Below are 22,064 nucleotides of genomic sequence, written 5' to 3'. Positions count from 1 at the left end.
AGGTGGGACCTCCAGGGAGAACAACAAGCAGGATTTAGCAGATCTTCACCATGGGGTAATGTGAGAGGTCCTTCATTCCCTGCTCACCTTTAGAGAGCCCTCCTTGAGTCTCCGCATGGGGGAGGGGTCTCCCATCCTCTTGGCAATGGGCTTAGTACCTGGTCTTTATTATCTTTCTTCCTCTTTCTTGGACTTGCAGCTTGTCTCAGCACAGATGATGTTCAACTCTATCTTCTTTTCCAGGTCAAAGCCCCACCTTTGGCTTCACTGAATCCACATATGTCTAATATTTCTCCCTCTGCACAGAAGCCTCTAGAGAAAGCTGCTTCTAGTCAGCTATCATGGCTCCTCCCTCTATGGTGAACATCTTAACTGGCATATAAAAACAAGGCCCTCTTATAAAGTGAATAAGTAATATATTACAATCTGAAGCTCCTTGCAAATACATCCTGTATCAGTTCAGCAAGAACCAAAAGTGGGTTAGAATGCAGATGGGTCAGGTTCATAGAGCTGGCATCAGCCTGGGAATATCCCAGGTGGAATTGCTGGTTAGCCGTACAGCATCAGCTGGACTATGGAGAGCTCAATGTGAAGAGTGAAAACATGAATTTGGGTGTATTAAATCAATCACCCTTGAAAGAGAACCTCGTTATAAAACCAGCATGTATGTGCATGTTTTATTCATTCATTCATTCATTCATTCATTTGTTCACACCTCACCAAAAAGAGTTATCTTAGCTGGACTACTGAAATTTAATAGATAAGGAGTTGAGGGAAAAAATCAGAGAAATAGATAAGGAGTTAAACTTAAAAAATAAACTCTCATCAACAGGGATTTGTAACAATTTTATAACTTCCAATTTAATAGATTCAAGATTAATATGTTTCTACGTAAATTCTTCCTTTCTGTTGCCCACTAATTTTTGTTAACAACAAGATGAACTCAACCCAGACCTTTCCTCCTCCTCACCCCTACTAGTGACATCCCAACACAGAGCAAACTTCTGAGCCCCAAACTCATTCTGAATTCTGACTTTCATCTAAATCAAGTTTCCTTTTATTTTCAGGTGTCACTGGCTGGTCTACTGAACTAGTCTATACCATCAAGCCCTCTTTTTCTGTGATCTGTGTTCACAGTATGGTTCTTTTTCTTTTTTACTTTTCAAGACTGAGATCTCCATAGGTTACATTGCCCAGACTGGCCTCCCACCTCTGCCTCCCAAGGACAATAGGTGGCCACTACCATGCCTGACTCATTGCCCAGACTGGCCTCCCACCTCTGCCTCCTGGGACAATAGGTGGCCACTACCATGCCTGACTCATAAAAATGTTTTATCTTTTCTAATTTTCATTTTGTGGTTTTCTTCAAAACATAAGAGAGATTACACTGTTCCTATTGCTCTGTAACTTGATTTTTCACTAGAAAAATGTCCCTGGGATCTTTCTATGTCATATTGAACTTTACCTTCTCTTTTTTATTCATTGTATGATATTCATTCTTGAGCACAGCACACTGTAGCTCCACCTTCCCCATGACCACCACCACCTCAGTCCTGACCTTTCAGCCTGTCTTTAGCAACAGAGGGCTGCCTACATCTGTGCCCTTGTCAGCTCCCTTCTTCAAGCACACAACTATTCGGGACAGTACTCCAGTCACAACTACCCCTCGACTCACTAGCTTGGCCACTGCCACCTCTGCAGTGGCATCTAATAGCACAGCTGGTACTTCTGCAGACCCTGCTTTGAAGCCTGCTTTTGGCCATGGCCTCAGCAGTGTGAGCAGTACCAGAAGCACTGTGAGGAATGTCACTCATTTCACTGCACAGCCCTTTCTCTTTGGGGTACCCCCTGCCTCCAGTACCAGCTTTATCCCAGTCAAGGGCTCCACCTTTCAGGTCGGCAAATGTACTTCCAAGCATGTATCAACCACAGTAACCACTTCTGGATTCAGCCAGTCCCCTCCCAGTGCTGTTCAGACAGCCAGCACCAACAGCCAGCACCAACAGCTCCACTGGCTTCCATGGCTTTGGTGGCACTGTGACCACCTCAGCCCCAGACCCCACCAGCCAGTCAGCACTGACATTCAGTAATATAATGACCCCAGCATTCAACATTCCCTTTGGCTCAAGCAACAAACCTCCTCTCCCATCATATCCAGGAGCCAGTTGCCATCCTTTATGTAAGGCCACTGATGGGCAACGACACTGGGCTACCAAGCCAGGCCTTGCCCCAGACTGTGGAAGCACTCTTGCATATGGAAACTCTGCAGCCCTGGCCCCAGCTACGAAGCCAACACCAACCCTACACCAGTCAGGCTTTGACAGTGCCGCACATTCAGTTTTTGGAGGTTTGGTAACCATAGCCTCTGCCTTTGGCACACCTGCCAGCACTCAGCCAGCCTTTGCTACCACCATGGCTGTTTTCTCCCTCACTAGACCCTCCACCCCCAGTTTTAGAGTCACAACCCAAACCAGAAGCAGAGACTCCATTAGTTCAATATCTGGCCCCTTACCATTGGGGACATCAGTAGCTCCACCTGCCGTTAAGACGTTGAGATGAGTGAGGATACCTCAGGTGATAGTTTTGCTGCACCCACAATACCTTGCCTTTGCAGCTATAACTGAAAACACCAGAGATGGGCCCCATAGATCAGTGTTTGGTCCCTTCTTGTTGGGGACATTGGCAGTCGTACCTGCCAGTGAAGAAGTTGAGATGAGTGAGGATACCCCAGGCCACACAGCCACCACGTCTGGCTTTAGAGCTACAACCCAAACAGCAGTGGGACCAGTGGCTCAGTGTTTGGCCGCTACACATTGGCGGCATCAGCAGTTCCAGCTGGCAGTGGAGGCTTTGGAATCAGTGTGTCTACTCCAGGCTCTAGATCCACATCAGGAGAGTTTTCCATCAGAGCAGGACAGAATGGGACCACGAGCACTACCACCCATTATGGGGGGAGCTTACGTCAGAGCATCCCGGGCACACCCAACCAGACAAACCAGGTCTTCAGTGTGGCCAGCACGCCTGACAACAAACCTGGGTTTGGAGCCACCTCCAGTGAAACTTTCTGTCAGAATACCACCACTACTGCAGTGGGCATATCAGGCAACAGCCTGTCCTTTGGAATGTCCTCAGTACCCACCCAAGGCTTTGTTGAAGGTGGGCTTGTCGTATCTCCAATTCCTTCACTTCCCATTGGTGAAGAATCCAAGAACCCAGGGGCTCAGCCATGACTGCAAGCCAGAAGGAGGCGAACCTCTGAAAAATTGCCTTGATCCCTTGACCCTGGTACCCCAGCACCTTTTCTAAATCTGGATCATGGCACCTGCTGGGAAGAGCCTTTTACCCTTCAAGTTACATGAAGAAAATCCACTCCAGATCTTTGCATTCAGCCACAGCAGAGTAGTGACATCCATGGTGCCCTTTGCCATCTCCTGGTGGACGCACCTGCCTTGGAGGAAGGGAAGGCTGGTTACAGCAAGGCAGAGCCAGGGACCTTGCGCAATCCCACCAGTGAGGCCACACAACATTCTCAACATTCTGTTCACTCACTTCCCTGACTCTTGCTTAGTGTGTAACCTTACTCTGGTGGCCTCCCTGCCCACCTTTGCCCTGACAGCCATCTTTGTTGGTGGCTATAAGGTGCAGCCCACTTGGATGTCTGTGCATTCAATAGGATTGGGGAAAACTTATTATCCCTGAAACATTTCCTTACTTAGCTTAGCTATCACGAGCGGCTCTCTTCCTCGAGTTCCCTTAGGGGACTCTTTCTCCATTTCTTGCTGCTTTGTCCCTTGTAGGATTTAATCACAGTGTGTGCTGCCTTTGCCATTTTCCTCCAGCCTTATCATTAAGTAAAAATTCTTTTGACTAGAAAGTAGCTGCATTTTAAGTTGTGCCTTCTGGACGTGTTCTATACAATGTAATTTTTATTTTATGAATAATGTATGTACATGTAACTGGTTCCCACCCACTTAGTGACTGAGGTTGAATGTTTTGTGCCTGGGACTGCTTCTCTGCACCCCCAGAAGAGTTCTGAAATTGGAGGTGGAGCTAAGGAAGCAGCCTGAACCTCAAGTCACAAATGCTGTCAGGGTTGGAGGGGTGGAGATGGGCTGAGTGTGGACGTCAGCATCTCCCTGAACCTCAGGTGACAGATTCCCTCTTAGTTTAAGTACTCTGAGTGAATTTACCTCAGTCTGCAGGCAGAACAGTGGCCCAGGAATGCCCCAAAAGGAGTCGTCCTGGAAGGGTGTGAATGTGAGTGTGAACCTGAACGCACCCTGGACAGGAATGGAGGCTCAGACTTTCAATTACAAGTAAACACTAAATTCTTGTTCAATCTCCTTGGAACATTAATGAATGTAAGACTTTTTTCCTGCTTATGTCATTCAAAATAAGAAAAGCCTATAATCTAATAAAAGAAAAAAGGCTTAGATAACCACTCCCTGCTGAGTGATAACAACCAAAAGGAAACACAGGTCCTACAAGGCCTCTGTCACTGCCATGCCCAAGAATAAAGGTGAAGGAGTTAAAAACAGATGCAGGGGTAAGAATGAGAATGAGTCTGAAAAAGGAGAATTGGTATTTAAAGAAGATTGGGAAGAATATGCTCAGGTAATAAAAATGTTGGGAAATGGACGATTCAAAGCAATATGTTTTGATGGTGTAAAGAGGTTAGGCCACATCAGAGGAAAACTGAGAAAGAAGGTTGGATAAATTGCTCAGACATCATATTGGTTGGTCACCGAGACTATCAGGATAACACAGCTGATGTCATCTTAGTGTAAAATGCAGATGAAGCTAGAAGTCTGGAGGCCTATGGTGAGCTTTCAGAACGTGCTAAAATTAATGAAACAGATACATTTGGTTCTGGAGATGATGATGAAATCCAATGTGATGATATTGGAGACGATGATGAACACACTGATGATATTTAAAGTGAACTCAGTGTTTTCCATTTCAACTTTTCTGAGAATTATTCTACAGTTGTGATTTTGTCCATCACCTGTTAAGAAGACTAAAATTTGGGGGCACATACTAATTTAGAGTATAGTTTGTTAAAACTATTTTTGTTTTAAGATATTTACTATATTTCCTTAAAAGCTGAGGATGCTGAATTATCTTAAGTGAAATGTTAATACCTTTTGTTTTGATGTACTAGAATTTAGGGTTAAAAAATTATAATAGCTGTTGCTCAAACAACAACAAAAAATACCTCTATTTCTGTGACCACTGACAAAATATGTATGTTTCCATAGAATGTTTGCTTTACAGTCATCATGGATTGTGACAGAAGCCCTACTTCCAATTTATCCGTTTATTATAGAGTTTATATATGGCAAGCTTCCAGAACATGCTAAAATGTTCTGTATATTCTAATTACCTAGATGTTTTTTGGAAATTTTTTGATAGAATTTAAGGAAGATGGCTAGATATCTGCATTTGGAATCAGGAAAAACAGGGATTTTTCATATTTATGTAGCTGTATATATTTTCATACTATCTTTGATACCTTACACATTTTTTTCAACATTTATGTTGTCATCACCCTAAAGAAATAAAAGCACTTCCAAAAGGCAGTTTTTAAAAAACATAATTTTGAGAACAAGCTTTAAATTTGTAAGATAGTCAGAAATTGAACCTTTGGTAATAACTGACATTGGGAATATTGATATATTAGTTGACAATTTTGCTTCTTCATTTGCACAGAAGTTGATGGTCAGATAGATAAGGTTATTTTTTTACTGTTCAAAATAAGTTACATAAAAAGATGTCATTTCATTTTCAAATGTTGTATGCATTGCAACCCTCAGTTTCAAGCTGTATAAAAAATTAAATTGGAATGTATTATTGAAAAGCTAATTTAATAATAAATTCTACTTTGTCAAATAATCCCTAATTTGGGATGAGGGAAGGGAGCAACAACTAAAAGATGGGTTCTCTTTTCTAAATGGAAAAATCTCAGCAAAGCAACATAATAAGGTGTTATGTCAAGTATAACAAAAAAGAAAAAAGAGAAACAATTACCCACAAGAAGTTGGGCCACCCTCTCTTCAGACCAGCTGGCTACAGATTTGGGAGTTCCCATAATCACCTTTTTGGTTGATAATTCACTAGAATGACTCACAGAACCCTGGAAAGTGTTATATTTGTGAGCATAGTTTCTTAGAGTGAAAGGATACACATTAGAACCACAGAAGACACACTTAGAATAGAATCTGGAGCAAGTCCAGATGTGAAGTCCCATGTCCTCAGAACACGTTCCCCTCCTAATATCAACAAGGTGAGGCAGTACACACAGAGTCCTGCCAACCCAGGAAGCTCAGCCCAGCCTCGGGTGTTCAGGCTTTTTTATGAACTTGATCATATAGTGTTTGTGTGGCTGACCATTAGCCTTCAGCCCCTCTGGAGGTCAGAAGTCATAGGGCATGTCCCAAAGCCCCCAACATATATCACCTTCTTAGACTGTCTGATGGCTAAAGCCCCCAGGCAGATAATGATGCTCTGATGAGGCAGGACACTCCAGGGACCCTGAGATTCCCTCCCAGTAGCTGAAGCCAGAGACCAAACATCTCTTCAGGTGAAGAGAATTCCTTGCCCCACACTGCCCTGCCTATGGTGGGGAAGACATGTTCACCATGAGCTTGCTTGCCCTGTGTAGTTGCCATGACACTATCTATAAATATCCTGGTTTCCTCTCCTGGGCACATGGTGGATTTGTGCTTCCTGTCTTAAGCCCTTTGAAGACAGCTGTGGCCTGATTACTTGCTTTAGTAGAGGAAGTGTAAGAGGAAATGATGAGAAGGAAGAAGCTACAGAATCAATGTGGGATTCACTACGTTCCCTTTCCCTGACCTCAGGGTCCATGGAAACATGTTGGGATGAATGACCCATGAGCCTGAGTCCCTGAGAAACTAGGAAAAAATGCCCTACTCCAACACTTGATACACTGCCCACATCAATGAGTGATAACCCTTTGTTGTGTTAACCTGGTGAGATTTGGGGGAATCTTTATGGAACCACAGCATATCTTCATACCCAGATTATTACACTGTGGTTGATCTTGGGCAAATCATTTAGCTTCCCTCTGCTTCAGGTTTCTTCTTATAAAAAGGAGACAAGAGGCTCCTTTTTTGAGGCTATGGCAAGAATAAAGGTTACATATTGTAGTAGTTTGCTAGAGAAGTCATGACAAAGTACTACAGACCTAGTGGCTGGCTTAAACAATTATTTTCCCAGATTTCTGGAGGCTGGAAGTTCAAGATTATGATAGTAGGGCTGGCTTCTTCTGAGGCCCTCTCCCTGCCTTGTACTTGGTTGTCTTGGTTTTCCCTCTTCACATAGTCATTCCTTTGTGTGTGTCTGTGTGTTCATGTCCTAATCTCCACTGTGTATAAGGACAACAGTCATGTTGGATTAGAGTTCAACCTAATAACCTCATTTTAACTTCATTACCTCCTTAACGGTCCTATCTCTATGTATAGTCACAGTCAGACATACTAGAGGTTAGCACAACATATGCACTTTAGGGGGACACATTCATCCCATATTACACGTGGAAAATAGTTACAGTAGAACAGTACATGGCACAGTAAATGTTCAAGCTGGTTAGTGATTATTGTGGTAGATATCCTAATCTTTGGTCATACTGTTGAGAAAATATGACCAGGCTTAGTTTTACCTGAAGAAAGTTGCTAAACACTATGTTTGATGCTATCCCTAGTTAATAAATAATAAAAAAAATGCATGTATGCTTAGGAACAAAACATTTTAAAAATACAAACAAGCCACTCTGAAAATGCTGAATGCCATACTAGCTGAACTATATGATATTCCGGAAAAAGTAAAACTAGAGTCATTGAAAAGATTAGTAGTAGTTGCCAGGGGTCGTGGGGAAGGTTGGGAAGAATAGGCAGAGCAGAAAGGATATTTAGGACAGTGAAACTACTCTGTATGATACTATAATGGTGGATGCATGACATTATACATTTGTCCAAACTCACAGAATGTACAACATCAAGTTGTTGCCTTAACGTAAACTATGACTTTAGATAATAACAACATAACAGTGTATGTTCCTTAATTATTCCAGATGAACCATTCCCATGGGGGAATGTTGGTGGTGGGGTGGCTGTGAGTGAGTGAAGGCAAGTCCCAGTTGGAACTCCCTATACTTTCTGCTCAATTTTGCTGAGTACCTGACATTGCTCTAGGAAATAGTCCATTAAAATTTTTAGAAATACAATACAAACCACATGCCAAATCTTTAATAATAATTGTGGGGAGAAGGGCATATTTTGAGGATTGCCTTGGTTACATATTTTAATGATGTTTCAGGGTCTTTGTGCATGTGTTTTTGTATGTGTTCTGTGTAAATTTGAAATTGCCCCAAATAAATAAATAACAAAAGTAAACAATGGGCAGCTTCTCTGGGAAGCAATAATCAAAGACATAGGTGGGTGGTCCCCATCCTGTACTACTGCCTAATGCTCAGGGGAGGTTGGTGAAACCTTCCCTGCTTGTTGTACTCTCTGCCAGGTAACATCTCTAAGAGATGTTCTATGCGGGAAGGGCCTGTCCCTTGGGCCATTCTCGGAAGGAACCACTGCCCCTTGACTAGTAATACCTGGCTGGATCAAGAACTCCAAAGACAACAGTATCTTTGATGAACAAAGACTTATGAAAGACCCTCTGTATGTGTGAAGAGATGTCAGGTGACCATGAGAAGGGTCACTGGAGGAAGCTCCCATCAAATCAGAGACCACAGGACACGGCGAGGCCTTTTGAGCCAGGATAGAAGCCTACTGGGCCTTTCCTCCTTTAACTAATTACAATATTTTCTAAAATATGGCAATGCTTTGGGCTTCCATTGGGGAATCTTGTGTCACAGACGAGCTTTACTACTTAAAAGCTCTGTGACCTTGGACATTGTTCAGGGTTTTACTCATAGTTTCCATGTGTACAAAATGGTGACAACAGCATCTGTCCTTCAGGATCCTTGTAAGGATTGCCTGGCATAATGTTGATACTTAGCAGATGAATGGATTAAAGTATGTCTTCAAGAAATGACCACCCATAGACTGAATTGAAGGGATTTCTGGGTGGGTACGTGATGAGGGCAAAGGGAGCAAAGAAAGTAGAATAAGCCTTCCATGCAGAAAACAAGGCCTTCAAGCCCTTCACCTTCTGTTTACAAACACCTATACATGTTTCTAATAGCACAAAACAAATATATAAATATTCCCAAGGGGGAAAAATAGGCTCCTCAGGTGCCAAATAAAAGCTATGATGGTCCTGCAGGTGAGTTGGGGGTATGTTATCCTGAGAGAGACCTGGATGGCTATGAGCTTGGGCTTTAATGACAATTCAGAAATGTTAGATGAAGAGTTATTAAATAGATATTTTTTCCTGGAAATTGCAGTAAAGCTTAAAAAAGCAACTATGCCCAACTCCAGACAAGGCCCTCGGCCATCCCTAAGTAATCCAGGCACCTGCTGATTTCTATGTTTTCCCCAGCAAACTTCAGCCCAGGACTTACCTTGATTTAATACTAGAATGGGATGCAAATCTTCTCATGTCCCTCTCTTCAATTTCAAATTCTCATGTAATAATCATTCAAGTGTAAGAATCTGTATACCTAGGGTCACTCATAGCAACATGGTTGAGAATTGGAAAAATGGGAAATACCAAAATTGTATTTTATATGCATTTAACCAGTTTTGATATGTATGTGTGTATACTGGTTAAGTGCATCCTAGTGTACCAGTTATTAAGGTATTGCCAATTGGTTCCAAATTCACCCTTTATTGCCGGTTTTGTGACAATGGATCTGGACCTTTTAGTTTTCCTTTGATAGCAGCCGGAATGTCAAGCCCTGTCAGCAGAGGGCGCAATTAGTCCTGGAGTAGCTTGCTCACCAAGCTCCCGGAGAGCTCACTTTTTACTTAACTGCCTGGCCCCAAGTGGTGCCTGGTAGGCTTTCTCTTTTTCCTCCTCTCAACACTGGAGGCAACAGGATAGCCAGGAGCTCCAGAAAGCATGGGCCTGTGTTCCAAGGAATGAATCTCTGTCCCTCTTTGGTGGTCAGGCTATCTTTTCTAATCATGTGCCAAGATCTGACTTTGAACATCTGAATGTCCAGGCTGCCAAATAAAGGTAAACTGCTTCAGCCACTAATGACAATCAGGATTCATCAGATGATAATGACAGATCCAACTGCTAACTTTGTATTTTTATGTTAGCTCCAATTTTACTGTGTTCAGGCATCTCCTAGGAATCTCTTAAAATGTACATTTTGATTCAGTAGCTCCAGGGTGGGGCTGAAATTCTACATTTCTAGAAAGTTCTGAGGTGATGTGGAAGCTGCTGGTCCATAGGCCATCCTTAGACAAGTGAGGTGCTAGCTTAGTTTTGAACCCATTTCTGAAATATAATCTAAGCATAAGATCAGTTAGTCTTATTTCAACATTAGTCCAAACTTGGTATGAATATAGTAAAGCATTTGCCACATGATAGGATATTGGTGGGTTCTAAGTACACCAGTTTGCCCCCACTCCAGCCTTAGTAAGTAAGCATTCCCTCACACAATTTCTATTAGTGATATGAACCAACACATGGCTCCCCCTTAGGGCTGTGCTGAGAACTTTACACATGTATACACATGATTTCTGCCTCCTGCTTACAGTCTTTAAAATAGAAGTCTTCATCCTGCTTATATCCCAGGTTTAGCTCAATGCCTAACAGTAAAGCATAATGGTAAGGACTGTGAACTCCAGCCAGGCTGCCCGCATTCATGTGCCCAGCTCTCCCCATTACTGTTACATGGGACTGTCAAGGCATCTACTTCATCAGATTCTCATAAAGGTTAAATGAACAGATGGAAAATTCTGGCACCTAAGAAGCACTATATAAGATTCAGCTATGATTATCAGCAGATATGTAAAATAATCTTGGCAAAAAAAGAAACAGTATCACATCTATCTGATCATGTAACATTCATTTATGAACTTCTCATCTACAATTAATTTGTTGCATTTTGATTTTAAACCCTCACAGAATTATTCGTCATGAGCATATCTCTACAACAAGAAATTAATTCATCAAAAAAACATACGTGTTGATTGAAAGGTGGCTTTCCAGCCACTGAAGTCTGGAAAGACGGTATCCACAAATGACTTCTGGCCTGAGGAGAAATAAGGACAAAAAATTCTAACACAGAATGTAAGAGGCATACCAATAACATGTTCATGCTAATCATCATGTGTGAGGGATTCTCTTTGTTACCTGCCCAGCATCTACTCCTATCTGCTGGTATTAGAAATCTTATTTTCCTCTGAAACTGCTCCTCTACCCTCAGTCCCACTGGTTTAAGGGTGGCTGACTACAGTCACACTCCAGCTTGGGCTAGTGAATGGGCCTGGCTGATCTGAGAATTCAGATCTCCACTATAGCAACTGGTTCAGCAGCATACGTGTGCCCAAGACAGGCCAGTACTTCAATTCTGGGACTTCTGTACATGTGTTGAAATTAAAATTTTCTTTCTTTTCCTGGTGATGTTAGAACTCTAGGGCTTAAAATATGCACTGGAGCCATCCATGGAGAGAAACTGGTAAAAGTGAAGCCAACAGAACAGAAAATAAAGCAGAGATGAGGAGGGACAGAGAGAGAAAAAGAGGGAGAAAGATTGGGTCCTGGTATCCCGATATGGTTTACCCTAATCCAATTGACTTCTTTGATTTTGTTTTCCCTTCAACTTTTTGAGGAAGATAAGACAGATTATAATCATACTAATTTTAGAGAGGAGAAAAGGTAAGCAAAGAGTTAGTAATTCACTGGCAAAACAAAGTAGGTAGAATGCAGTGCAGTGTTTTGGCATTTAACAAGAACTCACATCTATTACAGCCTTGCCTGGCCCCCCACCTTGGTCCTCACTAAATATTGCTCTCTGCAAGTAATTGAAAGTAATGAAGATACAGATTTTTTAATTTTCAATTGAGTGTTCTGTGAATTCTAAGTCAATATGAAAGACTTTAGCATAGTTTATTACTCCTAATGGTACTCTTCTATTAAGAAATTCAAGGTAATTTACGTTTTATATCCAGTAAGTTTCACTGAATTTCCATTGCTGGTAATAACCACTGGATAATATATGAAATGACCAAGGAAAGGCCAATGGTATTATTTAGCATCCACACTTCGTTTTTTTGATGTCCTTTAATTTCCTATGCTATATGGTTGTGTGTGTATTTCTACTTGGTATTACAATTACTGTAGATTGTTTTCATACCTCAGATTATTAGAAAGATAAGTTTATTAAACTGACCTCATTAAACACAATGTTGTGATAACTCATGCCAATGTGATAGAATTGTATTTTAGAAATGCATTTAAGGGCTCGGCACCTATGGCTCAACTGGCTAAGGCGCCAGCCACGTACACCTAAGGTGGCGGGTTCGAATCCCCAGCCCGGACCCGCCAAACAACAATGCCGCTGCAACCAAAAAATAGCCGGGCGTTGTGGTGGGCGCCTGTGGTCCCAGCTACTTGGGAGGCGGAGGCAGGAGACCCGCTTGAGCCCAGGAGTTGGAGGTTGCTGTGAGCTGTAATGCCACAGCACTCTGCCCAGGGGGACAGCTTGAGGCTCTGTCTCAAAAAAAAAAAAAAAAAAAAGAAATGCATTTAAGGACACAATCTCCCAGCACAAAGATTGTCAGTAAAAAATATGGGGTTATTTAATAGTCACCATCAGTAAATTCTGCAGTAATCAACAGCCCCATAAAAAACTCATCACCAGCTAATATAAGCTACTCATTTCTGTCTCAGTGGTTCCAAAGATGTCCTTAATCCTGAAGCAACCAGAATTGGTTCCCTTAACAACTCTCCTAGGCATTTGTGATTTAGAAATTAGGACACAGTGCTCTGAGTATGCTTTAAGCCAGGACTTCCAAAAGTTGGCTACCCTGGAAAGAAAACAGGTAGAAAATGGGAGAGTGGGCTAACTCCAAATGTCCAGTAGGAAGACAATAGGCCATTCTTTCAAGTGGTAATGACTCCTTGGTGTTGTGGTTGTGTATGAGCAGCTTAAAGATGCCAAAGACAACTTTGTTCAGAGCAGTGATCAGAGATCACAATGTAGTCTCTGGTGCACAGATTGTTTCTAGATTGTAAAGAATTTTTGGAAATTTCTTTACCTTGTGACAAGGACATTTTATGATTTTACCTGTTCTTAAGACCGATTTAAAATGACAATGATGATGATGATACTAATCACGATGATAATAACAATGACTTTTGCTGGGGATTTACTCTGTGCCAGGTACTGTGCTGAACACTTCGTATGCATTATTTTATGCAATCCCCACAATAACCCTCTGAGGTAGGAACCATTATTCTCTCCATATTACAGATAAGAACACTGAGGCACAGAAATAAGGAACATGTCCAAGGTCACAAAATTAATGAGTGCCAGAGGCAGGACTCAAACCTTGTTCTGACTCCAAAATAGATGATTTGTTTTTGTTTTTTGAAAGGATGGTAAAAGATGCATAAAATTATTTATTTTATTTATTTAATTTTTTTTTTTGCTGTTTTTGGCAGGGGCTGGCTTTGAACCCACCACCTCTGGAATATGGGACTGGAGCCCTACCCTTTTGAGCCACAGGCATTGCCCAATTTATTATTTTTATAATTTAAAATTATACAATAGAGTGGCACTTAGTAAATTCACAATTTTGTGCTACCACCACACTATCTAGTTCCAGAACATTTTGATTGCACCAATAGAAAACCCCCATGCTCATTAAAGTTTCTGTACCCCACCCTAGAAACCACTAATCTGCTGTCTCTATGGATTCTGAACCTTTCATATAAATGGAATCATATAATATGGGACCTTTTGTGTCAGTCTTCTTTAAAATAATGTTTTCAAGGTTTATCCATGTTGTAACATGTACTTCATTCCTTTTTATGGCCAAATAATAATCCATTGTATCACATTTTATCTATTCATCAGGTAATATATATTTTGGTTGTTTCTATCTTCTGGCTATAGTGAACAGTGCTGCTATAAACATATACAAGTTTTTGTTGGAACAGGCTTTTAATTCTTTGGGGTAGAAAATACAAGCATTAATCTTTGCTGACCTAAATATTTTAAATTCTTCAGTTCTTCAACAAATATTTACCAAAAAATTACTATACAGTTGTCTATAATGCCAAGCACTTGGAATATGAATTGCAATGAATAAGACTGGCATCATCCCTATCCTCCTCAGGAATGACAGAAAGTTGAATAAATGAATAAAACACAAACATTACACCATGAATGACTAAGACTTCCTCTTTCATCAGTTGGGTATTGTGGCAGGCAACTATAGTCCCAGCTACGTTTGAAGCTGAGGAAGGAGGATTGCTTGAACCCAGGAGTCTGAGGTTGCTGTGAGCTAGCCTGACTTGGCACTCTAGCCTGGGCAACAAAGTGAGACTCTGTCTCAAAATAACATAAGAAAAAACCATTTTTTTTAAGGAATTCTTTTTCTATTTGCTACTAAAAGAAAATAAAAGCTGGTCATGAAGTACCTGAGCAAGATGCTCTAACAAGAATGCTTTTGGATTCAAGAAACATACACAAGAATAGCTTAAACAATAATGGCATTTCTCATCTCACATGATAAGAAGTCTGAGGTAGGGAGGTTCAAGTGGGTCGATTTGGCAGCTCAACAATGTCAAAGTTCTAGGTTTTCTCCATCCTTCTGCTCCACTATCCTCATGCTCACAATAAGGAGCAACAACTCTAGGGATCATGTCCCTTTCAAATAACAATGAGGAGACCCTTCTCAATCCCACTTTAGGTGCAAGAAAAACTTTCCCAGAATACTTTTGTCCAGATCAGTTCTGCTGAATTTGCTGCACAGCCTATTCCTACACCAATCACTGGCAAGAGAATGGAATTAAGTACAATGAATGATTTAAGATTAATTAGTGCCTGTAATCCTAGCACGTCAGGAAGCTGAGGCCAGTGGATTACTTGAGAACAGGAGTTTTAAGACGAGCCTGAGCAATAGCAAAACCCCATCTCTAAAAGACTAGCTGGGTATGGTGGTGGGTGCCAGTAGTCCCAGCTACTGAGAAGGCTAAGGCAAGAGAATTGCTTAAGTCCAATAGTTGGAGGTTGCCATCAGCTATGACACCAAGGCACTTTACCAAGGGTGACAAAGTGAGACTATGTCTCAAAAAATAAATAAATGAAAGAAAGAAAAAAGATTAAGTGTAAGGCTTCCCCTGTAGTATATAGCCACCTCATGCCTGAACAAAATATAGGTTCTGGAAAAATGTAACAGAAAGAGAATGGCTGTAGAATAGGTGCCAAGAGTGTCTGCACCAGTGCCCAAGCAAAATTTCCTGGAGGAAATCCAGCCCAGCATTATCCTCTGAGCTTTAGGTCCCAAATGAATATTTCAAAAGCACAAACAAAACAAACAAAAAGAACCCCACAAACCTCAACATGTTTAAGACTGAACGAACTCATGATTCTCTTCAACCTGGTCTCTTCCAGTGCTCTATTTCTTTGTGACTAAGCACTACCGTTCAGATGCTCAAGCCAGAAAAATCAGAATCATTATACTTTCTTCTTCTTCATCACCCATACCTAGTGCCTCATGAAGTCCCTGAATCCATTCACTCTCTTCACCTCCACCGCCATCACCCTAGTCCAAGTCACTATCATCAACTTTTCCTTTTACAGCAATCTTCTGTCTGGTCCCCCAGCATCCATTTTGACCTTCCTCCCAGCTATTCCTCCACAATGCAGCTAGAGTATCCTTTTCAAATACAAGTATGCTTATGCTTAAAACTTGCTTCCCACTGCTTCTAGCATAATCACAAAAATAGAGTACTCCCTAACTCTTTGCATTCCACTTACATTGCTTTTCCTTGATCTCCAATGGCTTGTATTTCATCCGACTTCAAGACTTCTGCGCTTGCCTCCCTGAGGCCCGTTTTGATCCTTTTTTCTCAGCTTAACTGTCACTTTCTAATCAGTTCAGGTCCCTCTGCTACAGGCTCATGGGGAATTCTGTGCAGTCAGGACACTTTTTCTGTCTGCAGAATAAGATCCATGAAAACACGGAGGTAGTACCTCCTACAACATAACGCCTAGCACATTGTAAATGCTCAACATATAGCTGTTTAACGGCTAATCGTACATATACGCTTCAAAGAAGAGTGGTCAATAACGTATATGGAACCAGCCCCAGAGAGAACCCACATAATGGCCGCTACCCATCCGCAAGTTCGAGCTGCCTGGACCTCAAGACTACTTTCTCCAGCCGGTAGCTCCGCCCCTTGGGCCCTGCCCCTCCCTGCTGAGTCGGAGGGGGAGCGGCACAGAGGTCGTGTGACGTAGCAGCATCCGGCAGGTGATTGGCTCTTCAGGGATGACGACTAGGTATGGGGGCGTATCCACGAGCGCTGATTGGCTGTCTGGTGCGGCTGGGCGGGCGGTAGCGGCGGCTGCGGCAGCGCGGGGGCGGGTGCCCGGAGGGACCAGACCGGGTCGGGCAGGGAAGGCAGTGGCGGAGGCGGGCGGGATGGGTCCTCGCCGCCGGTTTCGCTGAGACACGCTCGCGTCGGCTGCCCACGGCGGCATGAAGGGTGCTCTGGGGAGCCCCGTGGCCGCGGCCGCCGCTGGCGCCGCGATGCAGGAGAGTTTCGGCTGCGTCGTGGCCAACCGCTTCCACCAGCTGCTGGACGACGAGTCGGACCCGTTCGACATCCTGCGCGAGGCCGAGCGCCGGCGCCAGCAGCAGCTGCAGCGCAAGAGACGCGATGAGGCGGCGGCGGCGGCAGGAGCCAGCAGCCGCGGCGGCAGAAGCCCAGCCGGGGCCTCTGGGCATAGACCCGGCGCAGGCGGCTGCCGGAGGGAGTCCCAGAAGGAGCGCAAGAGCCTCCCGGCCCCGGGCGCGCAGCAGCCGGACAGCCCCGGGGGTGGCCCACAGCCGCCCGGTACGCACGTCCCGCCAGGCACCCGGGCACCCCAAGTGGGAGAGGGAGGAGAATGAGGTCACGAAGGTCACCCCTTCTCTGCCGCCCCTCAACTCCAACCCTCTATGAGACTGGGGCCACTAGAACTAGTTCCAGAAAGGGGAGAGGGCTCTGAAAGAGTTGGTGAGTTGAGGGTCCTTGTGGCCAAGGAAGGTAGGAGAAGAGAGGCAGGGGTTCACACCTCTTCTTGCCTTTCCCATTCCGTTCCGGGGATGGGCAGTGCAGGTTTGGAGTTAAGAGGTCTCAAAACCCTGGACCTGAGCCTTTACAACAAGTTGGACAAAGTTGAGGGCTATTGCTGGGGTGGCGTGGAGGGGAGGGGAGAAACTGAGGTCGCTATCCCGAGGCTCCAGATCTGGATCTGGCAGGGACCTTCTCCATCCTCCAGCCCAACCTTTGCAGGATTCAGGTCGAGAGACAAACGGAGAAGCGTGATGAGAAGAAGGGAAGGCACCCCCGACCTCGGGGGTGGTGACAAGAGCCCGGCTGTGCAGAGAATCGCTCCGGGGTCCGGGGCTCTGGGCCTCTGTGATGGAGGGAAGGGCGACCGCTGGGCGGCTTGTGACGTCGGCCCGAGCGGAGAGCCTGCGCTCCCTCCGGGTACGAGCTCCCAGTAGCCAGCCGGCGTCGTATTTCAGTACACCGTGTAATGACGATGGCATGCATAACTCAAGGGTGCTTCAAGAAAAGCGTTTTTAACCTTTCTAACAAGAATGTTAAAACTACTCCTAGTTTAGCAAGAACGGCCCCAAGGCCAGCTTGGTGTACTACAGGGCAGGTACTTTATGTCTCTCACCGCAATTACTGTCAGTGACATAGTCAGCAACACTCCACCAGTGTTTCCTGTTTTCCTGAAATAAGGTAGTGGTCTTAAGGTTTGCAGAGTGTTACATGATCGGGATATATAGTTTGACTTCTCCAGCCAACGTTTGGCAGTGTATTGAACTAAACTTTTGGGAGGTTGTTCCTTGCTTGATAAATTTCGTGCATCCCAGCACGCCTCGTGGTATTAAGTATTGGGGCTTTGACGTGTTTAACTAGGTAAGGCTTACCTTTGCAAAAAGTTAAATCCAGAGTCATTACCTGAGAATCAAAATCAAGTCACTGCAAAAAAGATGTTGAAAATGATAAAAATGCTGTTGGACATCTCAAGTCACCTAATAGGCAGTTCATTTATGAGCCTCTCTAAACAGTGAGACTTGAGATACTATGAATTTTGTATTACTTTCTTTGTTTTCTCTTAAAACTTTTTAGATAAATACAATGCTAATAAAAGATTGTGGAGGACTAAGCTTTTTTTCTCTCTTTATTTTTTAACAAATGAAGATAATATGTAGTCCATCCTTTAGAAGAAACTGCAGTTAGTGCTGGTAATGTATTGATATTTGGCCTTTTAAAATTAAAAATGTCACATATTTTTGCTATAAAAATTTTAGACAATTCTGAAATGTATGAAGAGCCTCTATTTTTCCTGCTGTTAACATTTTGTGTTTATACATATATGTAAAAGCACAGAGCCTTTTTTTTTTCTTTAAACTTACATAGTATAACTGGCTTGCAAACTGATTCTTGCACTTGACACTGGAAGCTAATATAGGTTACTTTTTCTGTGACTTTTTTTGCAGTCCACCTAATCTGGCTTTTGAAAGCGATTTTAAAGATATTTAGTTGATTTTCTCATTAGAATGGAAATTTTGTCATTCTGGTTCTTTTAAGTATGTGTTATTTCAGGAGCAAACAGCTCGTTATTTTCCATTTATGTAGTTACTGTGCTAAAATTATCTGTAATGGGTTTGTTAGCTGCTCTCTCAAGGTTTTGTAGCCCTAATTAATATGAAGAACTGTATTTTTCTAAGACTCAAAAATTTTAATTTAGTTAGAATTCTACAAGTGAATGCTTAATATAGACAAAAACATGTTTGACATATAGAAACATTTAATCCCAAAAGAAATTGGAAATCCTAAGATTTTCCCATGGAAACATAGGTTTTTAATGTTTGACTATCCAACAATATAAGTAAATCCTTGGGTGACTTTTGCTCACTGAAATTAATTCATTCATTCTTGAATTAATCAGAGGCTGTTTCAGCTTTGCTTTTTCTAGTCTTTCAGAGCTATGGGCTTTGAGCCAAACCTCAACTTTATTTTGTAGGACATCTTACTATAAATTTTATTGTATTCTGTTTCTTTGTATGGACTTGGTTTAGATCAATTATCAAACTGCATGTGCCAGTCTTTTACTGGAAAGGGCTAGTGAAATGCAGTGTTTGCATTGTCCACTTGAAGTTGCTGATCCAGCACAGAACAGCAAGCTAGGTTAGTTGCAGTCTTGATCTTTTAGTACTAAATTATGGGGGGAAAAAATGGACACTGATTGTCTTTGCATTTGGGGGGTTTTGATGGAGAATGAAATGTTTGCAGGGTATTGTAATTCTAATAAGTAGGCAATCATATTTAACTGTGTTCAGAGTTCCAAGAGGCCTTAATAAAGTGTACAGTAAATGTCATATTTTAAGTTTTAAATGGTGAGTTCCAAATTTCGGTTGGAGGAATCAAAAAGAAAATGAGATAAGCACCAGAATAATTCTGTAGTTGAATAGAGAGAGTAAAAGGGTTATTTATTTATTTATCTTAAAAGATTTTCTTTAAACTATGGGTTGTAAACAGGAAATCTGAAGCTGTATTGACAAATTATTTTACGCTGAGGTAAAAGTATGGAAAAGTGTTGTTACTGTTGACAGGTTTCCTGATGACTGTTATGTCATGATCTCTCATATTTTTCAACTTATTAGATAATTAACTTTCATAATGATTTTTTTTCTACCTTATATTTTGAACACCTTTTGCAATTTTTATCTCTTAGTAGCGTGTGTGCCTACACATCTGACATTGCATTTTCCTAGGTAACTGGGTGCAATGTCAGTCACTGTCTTGATGGTCTACTTATAACATCTTTTTCATATCCTAACCGTGTCACAAGTTTAGATTGTGACCTCACTACAGGATACAAATTGGATTTAAATATCTCTAGGTTATAGGATGTTAAAATTATGGCATATTGGACTTACATCTTTTGTGTAGATTTTCAAACTTGAAAAAAAAATTATGTTAGCAAGGAATAAATTATACAATTTATGTTGGTGATGTCATCAACATGATTTGTGCTTTAAAATACTAGAAGTTCAGGTAGGAAATATTAAATGAGAAAAAAGAAAAATGCGTATGTACATACATTCCTTACAAATCATGTTTGTGTCTAAATGGGAGAGGAATTTAGCAGTTAAAAAATCTACCCACTCATTTGAATGAATTTAATACTTTATAGCTATACAACTAATGTGAGGGTAGTTTATGCGAAGAAAAAATTGAAGTTACTTTAGTAAAAATTGCATTTAGTATTTGAGAGGAGCTCTTTTAAATGGATACCAAAAATATAAACATTTTTAAAAGATTATTTAAGAAGTGACAAAGTTCTCCACAACATTTTTACTAAATATGAGATGGTTTCAAAAATAGACTTTGTTTAAAATTTTTCAAACAACACATAAAACTAGAGAGGAGTAAAGTAAGATAAGAAGAAGAAAAGACAGACTACAGTGGTTCCAGCACCCCTCCCCCTGCCACACCTGAATGCTGGACTCTCAGTGGACTCAAGGACTTTTTGAGTACCTTTGTTGAGTTAGCAAATAACAGTTTGGGCTCATATGTGAAAAGTAGGATCACAAAAGGTGTGAATACCATCAAAGAGCAGGAAAATCTATTTTAAAATAAAACAATATACAGTACAAACTGTTTAAAAACAAACATCTTAGTAGCTGAGGACAAGGTATAAGTGCCTTTGTTGTATGTGCAGTTGAGTTTCTAAGAGTATAATCTGAAATGCAGGGTATGTATTTTTTAATTTTCCTGATAAGGCTTACATACCATGTTTTGGTACAGCTGCTTTTATGAAATGTAGTTTATTTAGTAAAATATATCCATGGCTGTTATAGGCTATATTGGAAGATGCCTTTGTAATTAAAGGTAAGTTTATATAGTTTATCTTACCATACTTTACAGTACACAGGGGAAGCATGTTTAATAATAAAGTTTTATTAAAAAGTAGTAGACTCTGGACAGTAGTATTATTAGCAACGTTTTCCTTTTCTGATATTTTCTAAATTTTCCTTGTGACACTGATTTCTAGAAAAGCAAAATTGAAAAGTACCTTTAAAGTTTGCCATTGTGTTGTCCCAGACATTTGTGTTCCAGCTCTGTGCTTTGATTTTCCACTGGCAGGCCAGAAGCGAACTCCCAGAAGAGGGGAGCAGCAAGGATGGAATGATAGCCGGGGCACAGAGGTGACGCTTGATAGAGCCGAGCGGCGATCCTACAGGGAATATCGACCCTATGAGACCGAGAGGCAGGCGGACTTTACAGCTGAGAAGTTCACAGATGAAAAGTATGTGCTGTAGTCAGCCCTCAGCCATGAGAGTGGGCGAACCAGAAGGGTTTCCAGAAAACTAATAGCCTTTGTGACCTTTTCATGGTGCCATTCCTAGGAATATTTTGCCAATTTAAGTACCAAATCATATTACTTTAGGTGACACATGAAGGATCTTTCATTTATCTCATAGGTGACCTTACATCTTGGTTCAGAAAACCAAGATGATTGTACAATTAAAAATGAATCATTTATTGGTAACTATGAAAAACACACTTGCAGGGCGGCGCCTATGGCTCAAAGGAGTAGGGTGCTGGCCCCATATGCTGGCAGTCACGGGTTCAAACCCAGCCCCGGCCAAAAACTGCAAAAAAAAAGCCATTTTAGAGCTGATATTAACATCTAATTCTCCCATCTGGAGAACAAGGAGATAAGAGGGATAACAGAACTACAATCTAATCTTCCATAGTGTAAAGTCAATAAACAAATGTCCAAACTGAAAAATCAAGAAAGAGCAAGGTGGCTCCCATAGCTCAGCGGGCAGGGCACCGGCCACATGCACCAAGGCTGGCGGGTCCAAACCTGGCCCGTCAGCTAAACA

The 22,064-nt window shown here is 41.9% G+C and overlaps 1 protein-coding gene, 1 long non-coding RNA gene and 1 pseudogene across 2 annotated transcripts in view; 2 read left to right on the top strand and 1 right to left on the bottom strand.

Annotated features, from left to right (window-relative positions):
• Positions 1-287: 287 nt before the first annotated feature.
• LOC111722133 lies at positions 288-16,270 on the bottom strand. Its single transcript, XR_002771062.1, has 3 exons — positions 15,920-16,270; positions 11,114-11,182; positions 288-3,444 (listed from the first exon to the last, which is right to left on the bottom strand). It is a non-coding gene; the product is annotated as an uncharacterized LOC111722133 (long non-coding RNA).
• On the top strand, positions 4,504-4,937 carry LOC100958646 (annotated as a pseudogene).
• A 269-nt stretch (positions 16,271-16,539) lies between the features above and the next one.
• The window catches only part of HABP4 (hyaluronan binding protein 4), a 36,799-nt gene continuing 31,274 nt past the window's right edge, over positions 16,540-22,064 (top strand). Inside the window, exons 1-2 of the mRNA XM_003782993.3 lie at positions 16,540-17,001; positions 21,319-21,481. Of these exons, the coding sequence (XP_003783041.1) occupies positions 16,644-17,001; positions 21,319-21,481 (521 nt within the window). The 5' untranslated portion in view covers positions 16,540-16,643. The remainder of the gene's footprint in view (positions 17,002-21,318; positions 21,482-22,064) is intronic.

This window comes from Otolemur garnettii, unplaced genomic scaffold, assembly GCF_000181295.1.
Source record: "Otolemur garnettii isolate 467f Iridium unplaced genomic scaffold, OtoGar3 scaffold00006, whole genome shotgun sequence".
In the NCBI taxonomy this organism is placed as follows: Eukaryota; Metazoa; Chordata; class Mammalia; order Primates; family Galagidae; genus Otolemur; species Otolemur garnettii.
This window is presented reverse-complemented; position numbering and strand designations above follow the sequence as displayed.